General features: G+C 55.1%; 1 protein-coding gene across 7 annotated transcripts in view; it reads left to right on the top strand.

The window, feature by feature from the left end:
* Nucleotides 1-18,655, top strand: part of LOC149349830 (uncharacterized) — an 80,942-nt gene that overhangs the window by 52,142 nt on the left and 10,145 nt on the right. For 5 of the 7 annotated variants that reach the window (XM_089578825.1, XM_089578822.1, XM_089578826.1 and 2 more), the window contains one exon: nucleotides 18,190-18,279. In XM_089578825.1, coding sequence (XP_089434951.1) covers nucleotides 18,211-18,279 — 69 coding nt within the window. In that variant the 5' untranslated portion in view covers nucleotides 18,190-18,210. Of the gene's footprint in view, nucleotides 1-3,886; nucleotides 3,984-18,189; nucleotides 18,280-18,655 lie in introns of all 7 variants that reach the window. The other 2 variants (XM_089578820.1, XM_089578824.1) reach the window with 1 other exon arrangement.

The following is an 18,655-nucleotide window of genomic DNA, read 5'->3' as shown; positions in this document are numbered from 1 at the left end:
GCCTCGATTGATTGCGGTCCGCCCAGCGTTCCGGCCAGGATTTGCGTCTATCTGCCAAGAAAGCGTGTGGTGCCGAGACGCCGTTCCGTTGCGGCACCTGTCAGTCGCAGCTGAGAACAATGGATGCTAATCGATAGGCGACACGAGCTGACAGGTCCGCGAGCGGCAGCGTTCCCCCAGTTTGATGAGCCACTTAGCTACAAACTTGTGGGGCGTGGATTACCATTGGTGGATCGGATAAACGAGAGACGTGTGCTCTGCTCCGAGATGAGTGGCATTGGACTTGTTAGGTGGCCGCGGAATTGAAGCGTATGCAGCAGCTGCGCAACCTGCGAGAGAAACTGCCCAGCGGTGACAGTTTTCGCCGTCCTTGAACCCGGCGAGCGGAGCGGGGCGCGCGGCGGCAGCAGCGGCGGGCATATCCTGGATTGCGAAACGCCGGCCCCACGCTGCTCCCGCCGAATGGCTGAGCGTAGGGACGGTATTGACTTCTCGCTTGGCTGCCGCTGATGTATTCGGCGAGCACTGTGATTGAGAGCACGCATCCATCACCGCCCACGACCGAACAAACGGGCTGACGCGATCCGCGCGCTTGTGTGCGCGCCCGCTGCACAGTTCAGTGGTTTGTTGCGCCCCGACTTGTGTGGCGTGTGTGTGGACTCATTGACGCGATTACGAATGGACTTGGAGGGTGCGCTGCGTGACGAAGGTGTTGCGTGAATTTAACCTTTCGTCAGGCGACCGTGAAGAAGCTGTTGATCTCGTCACCGGCTTATGATGCCCAATTCACTGCCGCACCTGCTGCCGGCCGGATGTAAGGCACGCCCGCCGACTCTGTCAAGCGCTGTGCAGCAGAGGCCTGTCGGGACAGTCCGGCCGCATCGGAGTGCTGGCTGTTGTTCGCATTCCTCGCCGCTCTCCGGTAAATGCCGGGTCCGTGAGGTGTCGTCTTCTTCGCGTCCGAGGCACGCAGACCATACACATGATGCGGGGGAACATCGTTTCCGCTGGGACAACGGATCGCTCGTCTCGGCTCGTGCGGAATCCTAGACGGAGGCTGTGCTCGAGCCGTGGCATGTTTTTTCCTTAGCTGCTTGCTGTTGGTTGGCATGACGGAATGCGGAGGCGTTGCGCTTATATCCCCACGTGAGGACGACAGCGGCGTCAGGACGGACCCTGCTCGCGCACCGGCTTCGTGGGTCCTGCTGTGAGTGCATTGCATCTTCGTGTGACTTTGGGGCTTCTACGCCGGCGCGGAACACAGAGAGGCCGGCTGTACCGTGTATTAGCAGCGGGAGAACCGCGTGAGAGTAACATCCATAAGGCGTTCAACAGCCTTCGGTATGTCCGATCGTAGGCGGTGGGAGACCCGACTCGCCTTCTCGGCGCGCGTTTCAGGTTAACTTCCGTGTTGGGTGCCGCACCGATGTCAGTCGATTTGAGTCGCTGTTTTAATTTTGCTGACCCGTGCGCAGTCAGGAGGGGACCCCGGTCTGCAGAGGAACGGTGTAGAGCGTTTTTTTTTTTCTTGTGAAACAGCGCAACGGCACAAGGCCAGAGGACGAGAAGGGACGATATACCTTGTGCCGTGGCCTTGTGCTGTTGCGCTGTTTCACAAAAAATCATGTCTGACCAACGTGCCCATCAGTTATTGCTGTGTAGAGCGCGCGTGTTTGTTTCTCGAAATTCTGGCTTGCATCTTGGAGTTTGTGTGCAAGACGCCACGTAGCTACAATACAGAGCGAAAATATATATTTAAGGTTTTTCTCCATAACTTTTTGACCGCACTGACACTTGCGTATAAGTTAAATAGGAATGCTAGAATTATTACAGTGTAGAAACAAATATTTATTAATATACTGCGCTATAATTTCTTCACGAAAGAAATGTCTGAAAAACTGCGTTCAGCAGTGCATACAGGCATCGGTGATAATGTTTTTTTTTTTTTTTTTGACAATAGGCTTCCACAAAAGGCTTCGTCTACAAAAATTGCTCTTCACATTAACTTAATACCGTCAGTACATCGTATGAAAGCCCTTTGCGACGATGTATGCGGGGATGGCTACCTGGCAGCGATCAGGCATGGAGCCCAGGAAGCTGTCGATGATCGCCTGCTCTGCAGTCCCCCCTGTTGCAGCAGTTGGTGAGGCTTCTCCTCGGCGTTGCTGGCCTTTGTGTCCCTCAGAAGATGCGCCAACTGTTGTCAGAGGTGTTCATTTGGATTGAGCTCAACAGACTGGCTTAGCTGCTCTATGGGGTCTTCAGTGAATCTTGTACAAGCGGAGAGGAGTGCCTCAGGTCTTTGTCCTGCTGAAACGCTTATCTAAGGCCAAAATTCTTGCATGACTGTGGAAGCATAACCATCTCAAGACGTCCCTGGTCAATTTTTTTATCATGCCATCACTTCCAGACTACAAGAACTCGCCTATCCACCAAATCATCCATTTCTATTGGTCATTTGTCTGCTCCAGTAGTCGTTCCTTTTCTTGATTTATATACTCGGTTTTTCTCACTAAAGCGCGGCTTTTGAGCTGGGTCAGCAGATCTCAGGCGACCGTTCACAGCCCACAGGGCCACTCTGGAGCCGAGTACCAGGGCCAAATCTTTCAAAATGTCTGTACGAGGTAGTCGAGTGCATTTTCGGCTCTCGCGAACAATGCCTTGGTTGGCAACATGGTTGATCTGGGGCCTTCCGGTGAACGTCGAATAACCGTCACCTCTGAATCTATACGTATTTTCGAAACTTCCGAAACCGTGAACTGCGCTGCTCTAAACTATACTATTGCATCAATATATTGAGTTGTTGGTGCTTCATCCTGGGTGGTGGTCGCGGACAACTGTCAATCGTACGGTCTTGGTTACGTCACGTCCGCCTTTTTACTCCGCACATTGGTTAAACATGGAATTTCGGGCCGAAAGCTGGCAGTTACGTCCCCAAAATCCCCTGGCGGAGGACGAGTGCATTATTGCACCAAAATTTGTATTCAGCAAATGCGATCTGGCATTTTATTCCCTTGACATTTTGAATTTACATCGAAATATTGATAATCTTTTTATTCACTACTCTTCATGGGTGGGGCGGTGGAGTGACATTCTGCAGGGCCCGGCGAGCGTCGTAGTCGCCTCGCCACTCGCTGCCGCCCATAAAGTGGGCGGCTGGGATTTTGTGGCACCGGTCACGATCATTTTTCGTCCCTCTGGCTCGCTTCAGCTGCGCAGGCTGGGGAAGATGTTGCGGGATTGAAAAGGCATCGGTTATAAGCGGGTCGCTCTTTGAACTCTGCGAGCAAGGGGGAGGAAAGCGTCTTATTTTCTCTGTCGCAGCATCACTTAGCGACGCCGCTCACTCAGGTGTGCTTCCCGGGGCCGAGGCGAGGAGGGGGGAGTTTGGGCGTTTCTCGTAAGGGCAAAAAGGCCGGTTCGAGTTTCCCTGGAACGCAGCCAGCGGGAGGGGCTGTTGCTCTCTAAACAGGAACAATCCCCGGGGACGCCGCGCCGCACCACCGGGCTCCGGTCGCCGGTTTCTGCGCCGCCCGGCCCCCGAGCGAAGCTGGGATAATCTGGCCGCTGCGCCCCGAGCAGCAGCAGCAGCAGCAGCGGTGCGTCGCGCGCACAAATAAGGCGACGCGGCTGACGAGGCGCTCGCGTGCCCCGGCGACGAGCGGGGCCCGAGCTGGCTGTGTTCGCTTGTAGCGTTTTGCCTTTGCCGTTGTAGCGGAAGCCCCCGTTTATGTACTCGTATCCCTCGCTGGTCATCTGGTCGATAAGAGACTGGCGAGCTTTTTTCTAGGTGCATCAGTTACAAATGCACAAGGCGGGTAGCTCTCATTCCACCCTGTGAAAAAAAAGAAAAGAAAAAGAAACTGACGTTTTTTTACCCTTGCAGGCTTCTTGCTGAGTATAACGAGTTCGATCATGCACACCGTGGGAGTATCCTTGTCTACATAACCATCGGACTATGGACTTCGTTGCCGACTGAGCGGGTATGTTCTGGCCCAGAACACTGGCTCGCATTTCGTGCGATCATTCGGTTGCCCATGGGTAGCAACCCTTGTTTGCTTCTTCTTTTTTTTTTTCATTTCCGTTCGCCGGGCTCTATGGGGATCCTTGGAGAACATCTATGTGCTCACTTGTGACGTGAGTGCGGCGCGCGATGATCGGTTTAGCGAGCAGGCTTTCCCTCAAACAAGCGCACTCCTGATCGCTCTGTGCATCGAAGTATAAGGATGGGAAAGCAAATCCATATATCTCTACGGTTATGCTTTCTCATTAATGCGTTTGACCAGCGCAGCCGTTGCATGTTTTTGTGACATGTGCTTTTGCGGCTCGAACTGCGTGCCGTCATCCTGGTGTCCGTTGCCCCTCACGACCCCTCGTTTAGCCTGTTCTGACCTATTCTTCATTCATCAACGTGGCCACTTCGATTGGGGGCGCTCGTAGTTCAGCCAGTCATAAGCGTCGAGTAGTCACGTGATCTGCAGGCGTGTAGCGCTCTCGGACGGCCGCATGCTGGCGGTGACGTCACAACGCAGGGTCATGTGACGGGACGGCACGTCTGATGCTACGTTAGTGATACGTCATGATTCTTGTAACGAATTAGAAGCCTTGTATGAGTCACGTGATCTGCTAGTGGTCACGTGACATGTTACACTAGTGACGCTCTTCACGCCTTGAGTGAACCGATAGCGCTGTTAAAGAAAGCACGTAGTTTTCACTTGTGGGTGTCCTCTTTTCACACGGCAGATCTTTATCTCCCTACTGCGTGCGTAGGTTTAGATGGTGCGCACGCTCCTCATGCATTTGTTATTTGAAGTTCCCGGGAGGGATTGATGCGGAGCCATGCGCTGTGGTGTGGCTCAGATCCCAGAGTGTTGTTTTGCCGCGTGAAAGCTAATCACTATTAATAAATCCATTTTATTCCCTTTCGGCGGCTAGTGACTATGGTGTCTGTCTGCTAGGGCCTATATACACGGGATTAGCTCATCATTTATTTACTTCTAATTAGCTCATTAACAGCCAGTGCTTAGACCGCCTCTCCAGAGACTGCTTTCCTATGTGAGCTTTGTTCGAGGATTGATTGATCAGTGGGAGCCGAGGCAACACTGCGGCCCTGCGAGGAACGGCACTATGGATGGCTGCGGATTGATTTCCAGCGGCTGGGGGTTCTTAAAAAGTCCCGGCTCGCGGGTTTATATACCGCGTAAATGCAGGTTTCAACCCGCGGCCTCGTGATCGGTATCTGAATCTTACATGCATTGCTCCTCATCCGTTGTCGTCATGGCGCATGCATATGTATACGCGACTTCGTGTCTCTTGGGATTAGAGAGTTTTATAATATGGCGACCCTATCTGATAGGGTCTCTCTATTCTGAGACCCCCCTGCCCGATAGGGCCACCCTATTCTAAAACGCCCTTTTGTACTTGCGATGACCGTATTACACTGCGCATCCATCCCCCTTCTTCAAACCCCCCTCCCCCATAAGACGTGGAAACAATCGTTACTCTGCTGCGTGTCGTACAGTGTGCGTTTGCCATTTCCACCGATCGGCGATGGGCGTTCTATCGAGTCTGTGTTCTTCGTCTTGCTATTATTCTCCCAAGCTCACCGTGGTTAACACGGATGTTTGAGCCTGGTCCGGGTCGTTTGTTGTCCACGTGAGCTGCGCAGTGCGCACACACCAGTTGGCGAGAATCTTTGCCTGCGAGGCCCCGAATGCGCGCACCGAGAGGGAAACGGGCGGGGCAGTGCTGCTCGTTAGCTGCCGTGCTTCTGATCGCGGGCGTATTTCACGACTTCCTCCCGGCGGCGTCGCCGGGAGGGACGGCTGTCGGCGGCGGGTGCTCTAATCATCAGCCCCCGCGAGGGCGGAAGAGCCGCCACTGCGCCCGACAAACGGCTCGGCTGAACAAAGGCGTCCCCTCCCCCGCCTCTGCTGCTTGAAACACGCGGCCGGCCCCGGAAAGTAATAAGCTTCGCGAGTTTGATTATGAACATTTTCTTTCTGCCTTTTGGGCTTTCGCGCGGGGACGAATTGTCGCGTGGTCGACCCGTCTTTCTACCCTAACAAGGGCGCATCATATTGCGCGTTGGGGTTTCCAATCGCGCGATCTTAGTAGGCATGCCGGTGTCTAGTGTTGATGGCTGAAATTTTCAAGGCGTGCTGGATGTCGGCGTGATTAGGTGTAAAATGGGCCAAGCTTGCCGTTTTTGACAAGTACCAGATTTAATACCATACTTTTCAGTCTGTATCCAAGCACGCGAGCCAGAGCGAAATTCTTTTGCCATTTCAGTTTCGGTTAACTTTCACTCGAGCAGCTTTCCTTCGCAGATTCGCGCTACGCAACTTGAAGAATGAATGCGGCGTTTGATGCGAGGTGGCTTTTCTTCAGTTTGGTGGCGTCAGTAGCAAGTTGCTCGCCTCCGACTGCGCTTTTAGCACGTTGGCGCGTCAAATTGGTTACCTCGCGTATCATGCGTAATTGACGGCTCAAGAGGCTGCCGGCGAGGCGTAGAAATTCTCGCTAAAAGGTGAAAGTCGTCGCCGGCAGAGCCGGACTGGAGGGGAGGGGGGGCAAGATGGGCTCTTGAGAGGCCGCCGTCTTGCTTATTAGATAATGGCCCTCGGCGGCGGCAACAGATGTGCACTGGCGGGTCCGAGTCGACGGCTCGATCAGTATGCTAAGTGTATGCAGCAAGCAGCAGGGGACTGCCGGAGAGGCGCTACACAATGGCCTCCGGACCCGGTCACACGGCGCGCTGACTCTTCTCAGAGACACAGCGTCCTCCCTTCCTCGTGCGCAGGGGGGGGGGGGGGGGGGGGGGGGGGGCTGAAATGTCAGATTACCGCCTCCAGTGGGACCCGCGATAAAGGGCACTTGTCTCTCCCCCGCCGCCCCGAGTTGCTCAAAGCGCCAGCGGCCTGTGCGAAGTGAATGTAATACGGTTTACGGATGCAGACGCGAATAAATCGAATTAGAACTGATGCATCGTGTACGCGCAAAGTGGGGACGCCAAATGGACCCGAATTCCGACTTGCGAGCAGTTTTGCTGCTGGCGCCTTCCGGTGAGGCTTGCATCTTCGCCCGAGAGAGAGAGAAAAAGAAAAAGAGAGAACGGGGATGAAAGGGGATGGAAGGCGCCCCGATTGGCCCGGCCTCCTTTGTTGCCGGTCTTGAAACAGTCAATCTCGGTAAAAGGTTTCATTTAGTTTCTCTGCCCGTGGCCACGGGGGCGCGCAAAGGAAACGCCGAAAGCTTTGTTCGTTAAAAGAATGAGTTTCCAAGATTGATGGGCTGGTGTTGGCCGTGCCCCGCGGGCGCTGCCTGCCTAAGAAAACAGAGCAGCGCGCTGTTTTTGTGCGTGGCGTCGCTGCCTGGCTTCGTTTCTTTATCCGTCCCGCAACTGCGAGGAGGATCCAGTTAGTAAAAAAAGAGGCCGAGTATTTCGGCTTCTATCGGCGGGGTCGGCGAAAAGGCCCGTTCATTGATATCCGGCGGTAATCGATTACTGTTCCCACGCATAGAAGCACGCGCCAATGGAGAACTTGACGTCGGTCAGGCGGCTTGCGCCCGCTGCTTAGTCCGGAAAATCCCGTTTCACGCATATCGCGTGCGTTTGCGGAAACGGACACTGCGGTTCTGGCCGCCGCGGTGTGTTGTTCGCTCTGCGCCGCCAACTGGCCAGGGGGTCGATCGTGCACGAATGCCGCGATTCGGAGGGTCGCGCAGCGTCGTCTCGCTGGCGCTCCGCAGCGGGCGCATTCCGAGGATTCCGCTGCTCTTCGGTCCGGCGTGCGTGGGAGCAAAACGCGCATGCATTTCCGCGCTTCACTCGCTCCCGTGTGTGTGCGTAGCGTTCATTTTTTTGCTGTACAGTTGTGCTCTTCGGTGTGCTCTGCCGGCAGTCGGGGGCGTGGTCCGGAGAACTTTGGGGTGCGTATCGAGTGAGAGCGAGGATCCGCTCCTGTGCTGAATGAAGACGGGTTCCCGAGACTCGTTTTCTTCGGCACATTTTAAATTCGTCCTTCACTGCCTCTTCTATGTCGCGTGCAACGTCTTCGGTCTCGTTGCGTGCATGGCTCAGGCAGTTTAAGAGAAAAAGGAAATTCACCGCTGAGAAAGGAATCGGTCCTCGAGGGGGGACACCTTATCTGGCGCGCATACGTGAGAGGGGTGTCTGCCGCTCGGGTCGGCGTCGCAATCGGCGGCCCGCATCGGCGGAAGCGGGGGGATCGCGGAACCGGCTGCTGCTGCCTTCTCCTGGTGGAGCAGCGCCGGAAGTCGGAAACGCCGTATCGCCCGCAGGCTGGAGTGGCCGCCGTGCGACGCGGGGAAGGTCGCGCCATGTGCAAAGAAGGACCGCCGTTCCGCACCGCGCACCCTGCCTCGCGTCCTCGAGGGGTGCCGCCGCTGCTGTTGGCGGCGTTGTGTTTGCCTGCGCAGCACTCACGATCATTACCTCAATGCGTTTTCTTTTTGTAGCCCCCCCCCCCCCCCCCCCGGAAACTGAAGAAAGTCGCTTGGCTTGGGCTAACTTTCCGCTTCACTAATTGCGCGCGCTCGTTGCCTTTTATGCGCCGCTCTTGCAGGGAGCGTTATGGCGTGCGCTGCTGAGGTGCTCTCGTGTCGGCTCGCCTTCCTGCCTGGTGACATTCGCGGTGATTGCAAAGTGATTAAGCGTGCCCGGCGTCACCAGGTGATGGATTAATTTAGGGATTCCCTTTCCGGGTGCTCTCCCCTCTTTTAGGGCCCTGTTCCCGCTAATTGATGCACCCAGCGCCGGGAGGAGGCAACAACGGCGCGGCCCCGGCTCTGCGTTTACTCATCGCTGCCGAGGCTGGTCGATGTCGGCGATAATATACAGCGAAGACGACGCGCCAATCAGCGCAACCTGCGAGAGCCCAAAGAAAAGCCGAGCGCGATTGCCGGGGTAACGGCGACACCGTGTTTTTCCCTGCCCGGATCGCGTCCCTCGTTGGCGTAATGAAGCCGGTGGCGGGATCGAAGGAGCGCCCCTGAGGGGCTGCTGGTGGTCACGGGGATCACGGCGGGCATTTCCGGCCAAGTAGCTGGTGACCTTTAACTCAAAATGACATTCCCAACTTGGTTCCCCGTGCCGTATTCGCCGTTTGTCGCACGAATCTTGGGTCTTTCGGAGAGTCTGCGTATCCTCCTATGTAGCAGCTTCTTTGCCTTGCATTTTTTGGTCTTTCCTAAGCTCCAGGTGCAATTTAGAATCGCGGGAAGCGTGTGTCTCCTACGCCTGTCTTGTAGCACGGCGCGTGCACCGGAGCCGTCTCTCGCGCAGGCATGGCACTTGAGAGCGTGCCAAGCGGAATCGCGCCCTGGGGAAGCGCGCCTCCCTGGGATTTCCTCTCGGATTGCTGTCGCGCGCTGGGGGCGACCTCCCTCTGCTCCTGACGTGACGGCTTCCACTACCGGGAGCCGCGTGCTCTCACGACAGCAGCTGCGTTCTCGGCGGCAGCCGGTGTGTACGTGAGTACACGGGTAACAGATCGTTCTGTTTTCGTACGTGTTCACTACTGCCATTACTATCGCTGCTGCCGGTGCTGCTACTACCGTCGCTACTATGCTGTTGGCGCACCAGCTTACATTCGCACGGTTTTCTTCTCGCTAATCAAACTTGGTCCAGAAGAGCAGCCTGTGTATACACGCGTACATCAAAAGACCGGAATGATGTGCCTGAAGAAGCGGTACACCACCCCATGTGCGACGAATTTCAGGACCACCATTGAAAATTTTGTTCTCCTCGTGTAAAACCAAAACCCCACCCCTCATGTAAGACCACTGCCCAGGAGCATTTGAGGACTAAATAAATAAATAAATTGATATCAGCAGGAAATGCCGGAGTAACCGTGATTCTCGAAACCGAGTTATGAATTATGATTACTGCGCCATTTCCTTTCCCCCCAAACCTTGTTTTCATTCTTCAGCACTGTCGGACCGAGAGGAGCTTAATTTTCTTTGACGAACTCTAATTTGTGCTTGGAAGAAAGCGTCTGTGCACCGGCTTCGAGCAGGACTTCGCCTCGTGGGACGCGAAAACGCGCTTGAGGCGAGTTCTCGCGTATTCTCCCCACTGCAATGGGTTTGCCACGGTTAGCTATACGTCAGTTTGGCGACCACGGCGGTACAGGGAAAAAGAAACTTCCCTGAGGTCTGTGACCTGCAACACATCATCTCTCTTTGTGTTCTGTAGACCGCCTGCATGCTTTCCTGGCTGACGATTGAACGGACCCGGTGCCTTTGAAGCTTCTCTTTGTCAACATGGGTGTCTTCAGGGAAATTAAAGCTGTTTTCTCTGTTTCGATTGAAGCATTCCTTGTTGCGCAGATATTAGTAGTCTGTGCGTGGCCGCCGGGCGTTGAGCAGTGGGCGGTTCGAATCCCTCGCGAGGAGAGGTCCTCTCCCGGGCGTGTCTCGATCGGCTCGATGCCGGGGTGCAGAGCCCTTTCTCCGCGCGAGAGTCGCCCCGAATATAGCCGCGCGTTCGCTTCGTTATGCGGTGGTTGGCGACGTCGGGGCGGCATCTAAAAGCGGCCCGAGCACCAGAGACGGGCTATCAGTTTCGCTCGCTCCGCCGGGTTTTGACCCTGGCCGCCCGGCAAGACGTTCTTAATGGACGGCCGTCACGGCTGCCGGCCCCAAGGTTGGAGTGGCCGCCTCCGTGCCGGCCATTTCCGGCGCCCGGCGATTGTGTCCGAACGCGGCTGATTGCCCGGCCTGCGCGCCGCGGCGCTTCGCGCACCGTGACTCGATCGTCCGCGCCTCTCTCTGACAGCGCCGGAGGGCGAGTTTTTTTCCCCGCGGGCACGAAAGCGCGGCACCTGGCCGCGTGTCGGAAAAAAGAAGGGGCTGCCTTTGACCGAGCCCCGGCCTCCCGTGTCGCTGGTCTAGTCGTCTAGCGCGCTGCTTCGAGCTGCCTGAGGCGCAAGAGCTGCGTCGTCGTTGCTGAGAGAAAAAGACTCCGGGGTGCGTAGTTCGCCTGGCAGTTCCTCACAGAGCGGTCGCAAGTCAACGGCAGGCGGCGCACTTTGGGCGGGGAGGTCCTTTCGGAGCGGCCTCTTCACTCTTGGAAGGAAAGATGCGTCGCCTCCTCCATTTTGCACTCGGGCGCAGCGAGGTGTTGAAGCGCGAGCCTTTTCTGCGTGGCTGGTCGCACAAGGACCACGTTACTAACGGTACCCTACCCGACGCCGTGTCGCGAATCTGTGCTCGCGGAGGGGGTGGGAGCCGCGGAAATTAGCGACGCGGAGCCACGTGATCCGCAGCGCATCGTGTAAATACTCCAAAGTGAGCGTGGACTGGGCAGGAGCGCAGCGGTGGCGACTTGCGGGCCGTCATCTGTCGCGCGCGCATATATATATATATATATATATATTGAATTTTTAGCTTTTATTTTTATATTATCGTTTGTTTTGTTTGGCGTTTTTGTTTTAATTTTGCTGTTTCTGTTTTGCCTGCCATTTTTTACTTTTTCTGTTTTTCCCCCATTCTTGTTTTTGTTTACAATTTCATTCCATTTCGATCGCGTACGAGTTTGGCCTCTGTTATTGGCAGCCATCCAAGGCGAACATTAGTAACTTCGCGCAGCACGCAACGGGTAGTGCTCGCAAGGGCGTTTCCATCCTCCCCGTGGTCGTCGACAGGCGCTCGACCGGCTGCGTAATCGAATAGAGCTTTGGGTGAATTCGGACAGCCACCAGCGCGGCGCCGGGAGCGTATGAGTGACGTGCCCCGCGCACCGCCGCGCTTCCCCGGGGCGCTGGACGCCGATTGGGTCCCGGAGACACGGGCGCTCATTCGATTCGAGCGCGTGTCAGCGTTCGCGGCGCAGGTCGCGGCCCGCCGAGGGACGCCTCAATTGAGCGCGCTAACGTCCGCGCCCCCGACGCCGCACCCGCATCGGCCCCGCTGGGAACGCATTGTTGTAACCGCAAGCGTTTGACCCGTTGAGGACATCATCGGGCGAGCGGCAAACGATGGCCGGAAGACGACGACGCTTCTCTGCCCGTTTTTTTTTTCTGTCTTTTCTGTGAGGCGCGCATCTTGTGGCAGAAACTTCCTGGCCGCGTCAGGCCTGTAATTCTGCAATAGCGCACTTCGCACGCATGCGGAGGTCACAACTATATGGCTACTCTGGGAGCGTGCCCACTTCTTCCTCAAATATACCTGCGGCCGCTCGAGCGCGGCTGTGTAGGGAGGAAAGTGCCGTTAAATAATTTCACCGAATGCAGTCGAGGAAACTGAGAAAGGGTTTAGTTCGTTTCTCTTTTGGCGCGCTTTTTGGCCAACATGTGAAACCGGGCCCACGCGAAAAGGGACCGCGCTGGAAGCGAATAAAAAAGCGCTCCCTGCGCTGTGGAGAGGAAACCGTTCGGGACAAAGAAAAGAAAGTGCCGGCATGAGCGGAGAACGAGCAGCAGGTCGTTGCGGCCGCCGTGGGAAGAGGTAGAAAATTCTGGCCAAGTGTCTGGGCCCTTCCGGCTCCCCGCTTTTGTTTCCCGGAAGCACCACCGGGGCACGAGTGGTGGCCACCGACCGTCATTAAGCGCCGCTGGGCCGCTGCCTTCATCAGTCTATACAGCGACGACAAATTGTGGTGACGCAGGCGAATTCCCTTCGTTGTGCGAGCGCAAACTGTAAAGGTCGTGTCGCCTGAGGATCGGTGCCGCGCTTGTCGGTATAAAAAGGGGCTGCATCGTTAGTGGAATGTCATAGTGGCGTTGATGTCGGTCCTGGTTGTTGGCGAAACTACCAGTTCGCGTTGTTGATTTGTATACTCCAGCAACACCGCTGCCGACGGGCTGTCCGTGACGTCCAGTTGCACTGACGATCAAGTGATGGATGTAGCCTCATTTCCCTTTGGCCTTTTTTTTTTTCTCTTGACAGACGGTGTCTGTGTGGGCGCTGCGTCGACGCTGAACGCGCCAGCGAACGGCGGCGTCGATTTCGTCGCCGCCGACCGATAGACGCATGCCGCCTTCCCGAGAAGTGCGCCGTTATGCCGAGAGGAGAAAATGTCCTCGGTCCAGGTGGAAAAAAATGACGCGTGGAGGGAATTGAATCCTGACCGCGCGCCTTTTTCAGCCGCAAGAGTGCCCTTCTCTTTCGATGGTGCAAATATGCCAATCACTTATGCCGCGCAAATAAAAGGACCGCCGTTGAAGTAGCCGCGCCTCTGGGGTGTCGTTTGTGTGAATGAAAGAAGGCAGCAGAGGAGAATGTGGCTTTGAATTTGTAATAGGCGCAACTTGCAACAGAGTGCGTCAGAAACGATATTCCTTTTTCTGTCGGAGACTGACTCAGCGGCGGTGCAGACAGCACAACTTGCGCCCGTTCCATGCGGACAGAAAAAAAAAAAAGACCTTGAAGGGCTGATTGCCGTAAGTTTTCTTTTTTTACCTTATATTCGCCGCCAGTGCCACAAGTCCAGATGGGATACGTCGATGCCCGGAAGGAAAATTTTCGCCTAAAAAACGACCCGCGTAAAACCCAAGACGAGTTGAGAAATCGGCAGACCCCTATTACGGCATGCCTCATAGCTCAGAGTGTCAATCAATCAATCAATCAATCAATCAATCAATCAATCAATCAATCAATCAATCAATCAATCAATCAATCAATCAATCAATGTGTCACTTAAATGTAACATTAAAATTATTTTGCAGACAACGGCGTTGTTTTCACTTGGTAAGTAGAAAAGGTAGCCATGGTCGCGTTTCGATGCAGGCGAAACGCAGATGGCGCCCGCGTGCTGTGCGAGGTAGAGGTGTTGGACCGGGAACGTATTTAAGAAAAAATGGCGAATTTTGGGACGAATTTGTGACACAGATAAATAAAGATAAAGAGCCGAGCATGGTGGCAGTTGCCACCACCCCGTTTCGAAGGGGACGCTCCTGTCTTCTATCCATCCACGTCAGCGCACATGAAAGAACTCCAGGTGGCGAGAATTAATCCGGAGCCCTCCACTATGGCTTCCCTCATAGCCCATGTGACGGTGAACCCCGCAGTTTACAATTTAGAAACTAGCGGAGACAGTTTAGTGTATGACGCGGTAGTGTCAATGGGTGGATGCCTATATATGCGGAACTGGTGATTCTCTACGTTTATGTATATCCCCGGGAGTCCTCGTACCACTCCCGGCGCAGTGGTGCAGCGGTTAAGCGATGCGCCACCGGTGAGACCTGTGAGACCCAGGTTTCTCTTCCTGAGCAACCTCTCGCGACCAATCCTTATTTTAATTGTCCCATGGTGGGTCACATGACCTAGGTGGCCCTCCTGTCCCCTAGGTTGTTTCTCGGGGGATTTTTTTTTTTTTTGTGGAATTTTCGCTCACGGCACCGACGACGACTTTTCTGCGACGCGGGGCCCTTGCGCTCGTATGAATGAAATTCAGAAACAAGTTATTCGTTCAAGCGAAATGAATCTGTTGTTCTACCTGAACAAGGGGGGGGGGGGGGGGAAGCGTGGGCGAGTGAGTCATATGGCGAATGTCATTACTTCGGTATGTGATTGATGCCACCTCTAACAGTGCGCGTGTGACACAGGTATCGCTCCGGTGTGACACGGACTATCGCAGCGGCCGTTGAACGTTATGCTTGTGGTGTTTTGGTTCTGCCGACCAAAAAAATCGCTGCATGACGCGAGCTGTTTACCCTGGCAACCACCTACCGAAAATGATGCTTACAGAGGGCCGTTGATGCGACGCGTCTGGCTTAGGCAAACTTTTGGACGGATGAAATGTGAACGCGGTTTCACTTCCGTCGGTTCCTTTTGTCGCTGTCCTTTCCACGCTAGTTGCGATGTCGCAGTCACTAACGAATTCACACCAACTAGCCCAACTGTCTTCCATGATCACTTACCAAGCTCTCAACTAAATGAAAAACACCCTGGACTGCAAACGGGTGGCTCGTCTCGAGATGAATATGTAGACCACGTGTTCCTGAATGGCGGACCGGGTTCCAGTCCCCCCTTCTTGTCTGAGCGCATCCGCGGCAGCCGTAAAGAAGAGCTGGGTGGAATGCCCTCCCCTAGCCGCCAACAAGCTGTCGGCATGGAAATGCTATGGAGGGGCTTTAGTCGGTATGCTGTCGGTGCGGGGCGTTGGTACTGGGTTTTTGACGACCGCACCGTTCCAGCCGCTGTGCGTCCTCTTCGAAAAGAGAGAAAAGTTTATGCACAGGGTTTGTCCGCTATTTCTCCGGCGCGACGCTATTTATTGGTTCTTTCACAGTGATTCTGCCCCCTACAAGTGTGGGCAGGACAGGAGGGTCAGGCGTGATCAGAGTGAATTTTACGATATGTGCTTAATCAACGTTAAAGGGTAACTGCGCGTAGGTTTCAGAAATCGACGAGCTTAAAGGGGTCGAATGTTAGTAAAGCATGCGAAGTCCTTTTGGGTTAGCATTTGAAGTGATGACGTTATCGTTGATTAAAATCGCGACGGTCTTCAAGTTTCTCCGCAGCGCACAGCGCCAAGTGGGGGGCGCGTGATCACGTCATCGAATTTACAGGTGCATTTCCAACGCATAAACAGACTTTGAAAGGAAAAAACCAACGCCACCGAAGGCAAAGACCGCCGAGTGTTTGGCAGCATCCAACGGGGCATGGCAGAGTGTGGTTGACGGCAGCAGTAATTTGAAATCTTACCTTCCGTGACGTCACACAGAGCTTCCCCGCACTCCTGCGGTGCTTTGAGGCGAAGCCTGAAATTCAATCGTCGATTACGTCACTATTTTAAATGCTACCGCAAAAACACTTGGCATGCTTTACCTACAGCCTGTATAGGTTTAAATCCTAGAATATCGCAGAATTCTCAAAAAAAGTGGTGCAGTTGCCCTTTAGGAAGTCGATGGGAACGCGGTAGATGTTGGGATGAAATTTTAAGTTGTTGGTAGTGTTTTATAAATGTGCGTTTGTAGGCCATAACCTCTCATCCCATGTTGCCTTGCGAAGGGATTACAGGTGCCCGGATGAGAAATCGCGGGCTATATAGCTGATGAGGTAGCTCATTTCCTGTGGTCACTGCAGGCCCACCGTATGGTGACTGAGGACGGGGCCAGTGAGTGCCGAGCTTCGGCGAGGCCTTCTTTGAGGTCGGAGGGAATTTGCCGGCGCAGGAGCAAGCGAGTGGCCGCCGTGGAATATGTGATAATTGTTTCTGAAGAAGTACGAGGTAGTTGGGAAAAGGACATGATGGCATGAGTAGTGGGCACCATCTCGATGAGGGACGGGTCTGACTGCATATGTTAGATGTTTCAGGGACACAGATGACTAGTTTTTAAAAACTGGGTTTCTGAGGTAAAGAGGGGCCTTTGGCGGCATAGTAATACTAGTGTTGGCGGACGTCAAAATACAGGCGAATCATGTTAACTAGTAAAGTGATTAACCAAATTCTATTACGATAGGCGCCTGGTTGCGATTAGATTTGTAGCCGTCGTTAGTAATAGGCATATCAGTGTTTAGAATTTCGAAAACGCGATTACGCTTGGTGCTGTGGCTCGACAAAATTTGGCTATTTCGACTAGTCACGAGCACTGGAGGGGTTGTTTTGCCTGCATGCTTTCAAAAGCGCATGTATTTTTGCACGATGTAGCCAAAATTCATGTGTATGTGTTTGTGAACACTTTCAAGGTTAGGTTACACGCAGCATAAATACCCCCGAAAACAGAGTATTGGGCAGCCACCGCCGTTGCTCAGTTGGTAGAGCACCGACGCGACATTCAGAGGGTGTGGGTTCGGATCCCATCGGCACTTTTTTTTTTCACTATCGCTGCTTGGCTGCAGGTTCCCCCCCCCCCCCCCCCCCCCCCCCCCCCCCTTGTGCTTCTGCAATGCATACCACGCATATCGAAAACAGTAGCCAGTGCGGAACGATTACTCGACTGAAGAGATTTCGTATTTTGGAAATATTATGAAACATTATTAACGAATGATCTCGTTGCTGCCTCCCGGCTGTTTCCAAGTGCCGTCATTTGTTGTCGCAAGAAATCTGGTTTCTCTGAACTCGTATGTGGCCTCACTGTTCTTGCAAGGAAGCGACTGGTGACACAGAGGATAGGCGCTCTGTCTGCCCTTTTATTCGGCTCCGAAGGCGCGAGGTCTTCTGCACTGGTGCTTTGTTCTACAGCGCCGCCTTTTCCCCTTTCTGCGCGGGCCGAATTAACGGCTGCAGCGCAACCGTGGCGTCTTGCGCCCCGCGATTGCGCTCGGCAACTGGGTACGTGCGGTCGCTCTCGATCTCTAGGCTGCGGCGCATCATCCGAGTGGACGATGAAAGCCTGGAAAGAGTGGCGATCACCCCATCTTCGCAGCGGTGAAGCCGTCGAGCGAGCGCAGCGAGGTATTTTCGCAATGAGCGCGATGAAATCTGCAGGTCGGGCGCGCGCGCTGATCCGCCGTGATTTGCATGGCCTCCGCGGGCGAGTGCCCGCTGAATAGCGGGCCGCACGGGCGGCACCCGCCATTGTTGCAGGGCCGCAGCGAAGCCAGGCGTGGCCGTCGTCGGTCTGACAATGGCGCGCAAAGGCGGGGGCGGCCCGGTCACGCTTTTGGCAGTCGCGTGGTTGTGGCCGAGACCCCCTTTTCTCCGATGCACCCTCCTCAGAAGGGCGGCCGGGCACTTGCCCCAGGAGCGAATTAGGGGAAGCCCTCGCAGAACGCCGTCATCGCCAGCTGGCGGGCCGCGCTTTGGCTGCTGAGGACGCCGAATCCCAGCAGCCAGTCATTAGCCGCGCGGGGATGACCGCGCCCAGCGGCGACCCACTCAGCAGAAGCGCGGAACTGGTCGCGATTTCTCCTTCGCCGGAGGGACAACCGCGGGCGGTCACCGCTGGCCGCCGCCAGACTAGGAAGTGGCCGCACATGACGAGCCAGGGGGGGGGGGGGGGGGGGGGGGGGGAGTGTTTCCGGCGGGTAGCAGCTGCCCTTTGGCCTTGGAGCGACGTCTGCCGGGGAACTCGAAGAACGAGTTTGGCGGCGGCGGCGAAAGTGCAGCAGCAGCAGCCAGAAAAATATGGGGCGCGTCTGGCAGCGACATGCTGTCTCCGGCTTTGTTGTTGCGTCTCCGCGGGCCGCCGCCGTCCGGGCTCGGTGCGGTGCGGTGGCCAGCCATGTGTCTTCGAGATCTGCTGCCCCTGGTGATGACCCGCTGCTGCTCCTTTCCAGGGTGTCCGCGTCTCGTCGCCCATGGATGGTGAGGACATGACGGCCTCGCCGCCTCGCCTGCTTCCCGTCAGTGGAGTGCTGGTCGCCGCGGTGAGTACCTGCCGCATGCCAAATCGCCAAGGGGGCCTAGTGGTCAATTTCGTTCACCCGCGTCGAGTTAGCACGTCAGGGCGCTTGCTGTGAGGCGGGTATTTAAGGTAGGAATGCTCACGTCAGGTATCAGAACTTGGAAGCAATCTGACGCTACCTTCCGACTACTCTAGTGCGGGTAACCACTCATAAATGATCAGTGTGTGCTGGACGCACCTTCGGTAACCAGTCGGGCACTGTGACCATTTTGTGCTATATGTTCATATTTTGTATGCGCTGCATGCCGATGGGTCTTCCCGTACGTCATCGCCCATTCAACTTGCAATAATTGGTATTCCTTCACTTCCCTTTCCGGTGTCTGCCATGAGCGAGACAG

Source organism: Amblyomma mixtum, chromosome 3, assembly GCF_055824585.1.
Source record: "Amblyomma mixtum isolate Tamu chromosome 3, ASM5582458v1, whole genome shotgun sequence".
In the NCBI taxonomy this organism is placed as follows: domain Eukaryota; kingdom Metazoa; phylum Arthropoda; class Arachnida; order Ixodida; family Ixodidae; genus Amblyomma; species Amblyomma mixtum.
This window is presented reverse-complemented; position numbering and strand designations above follow the sequence as displayed.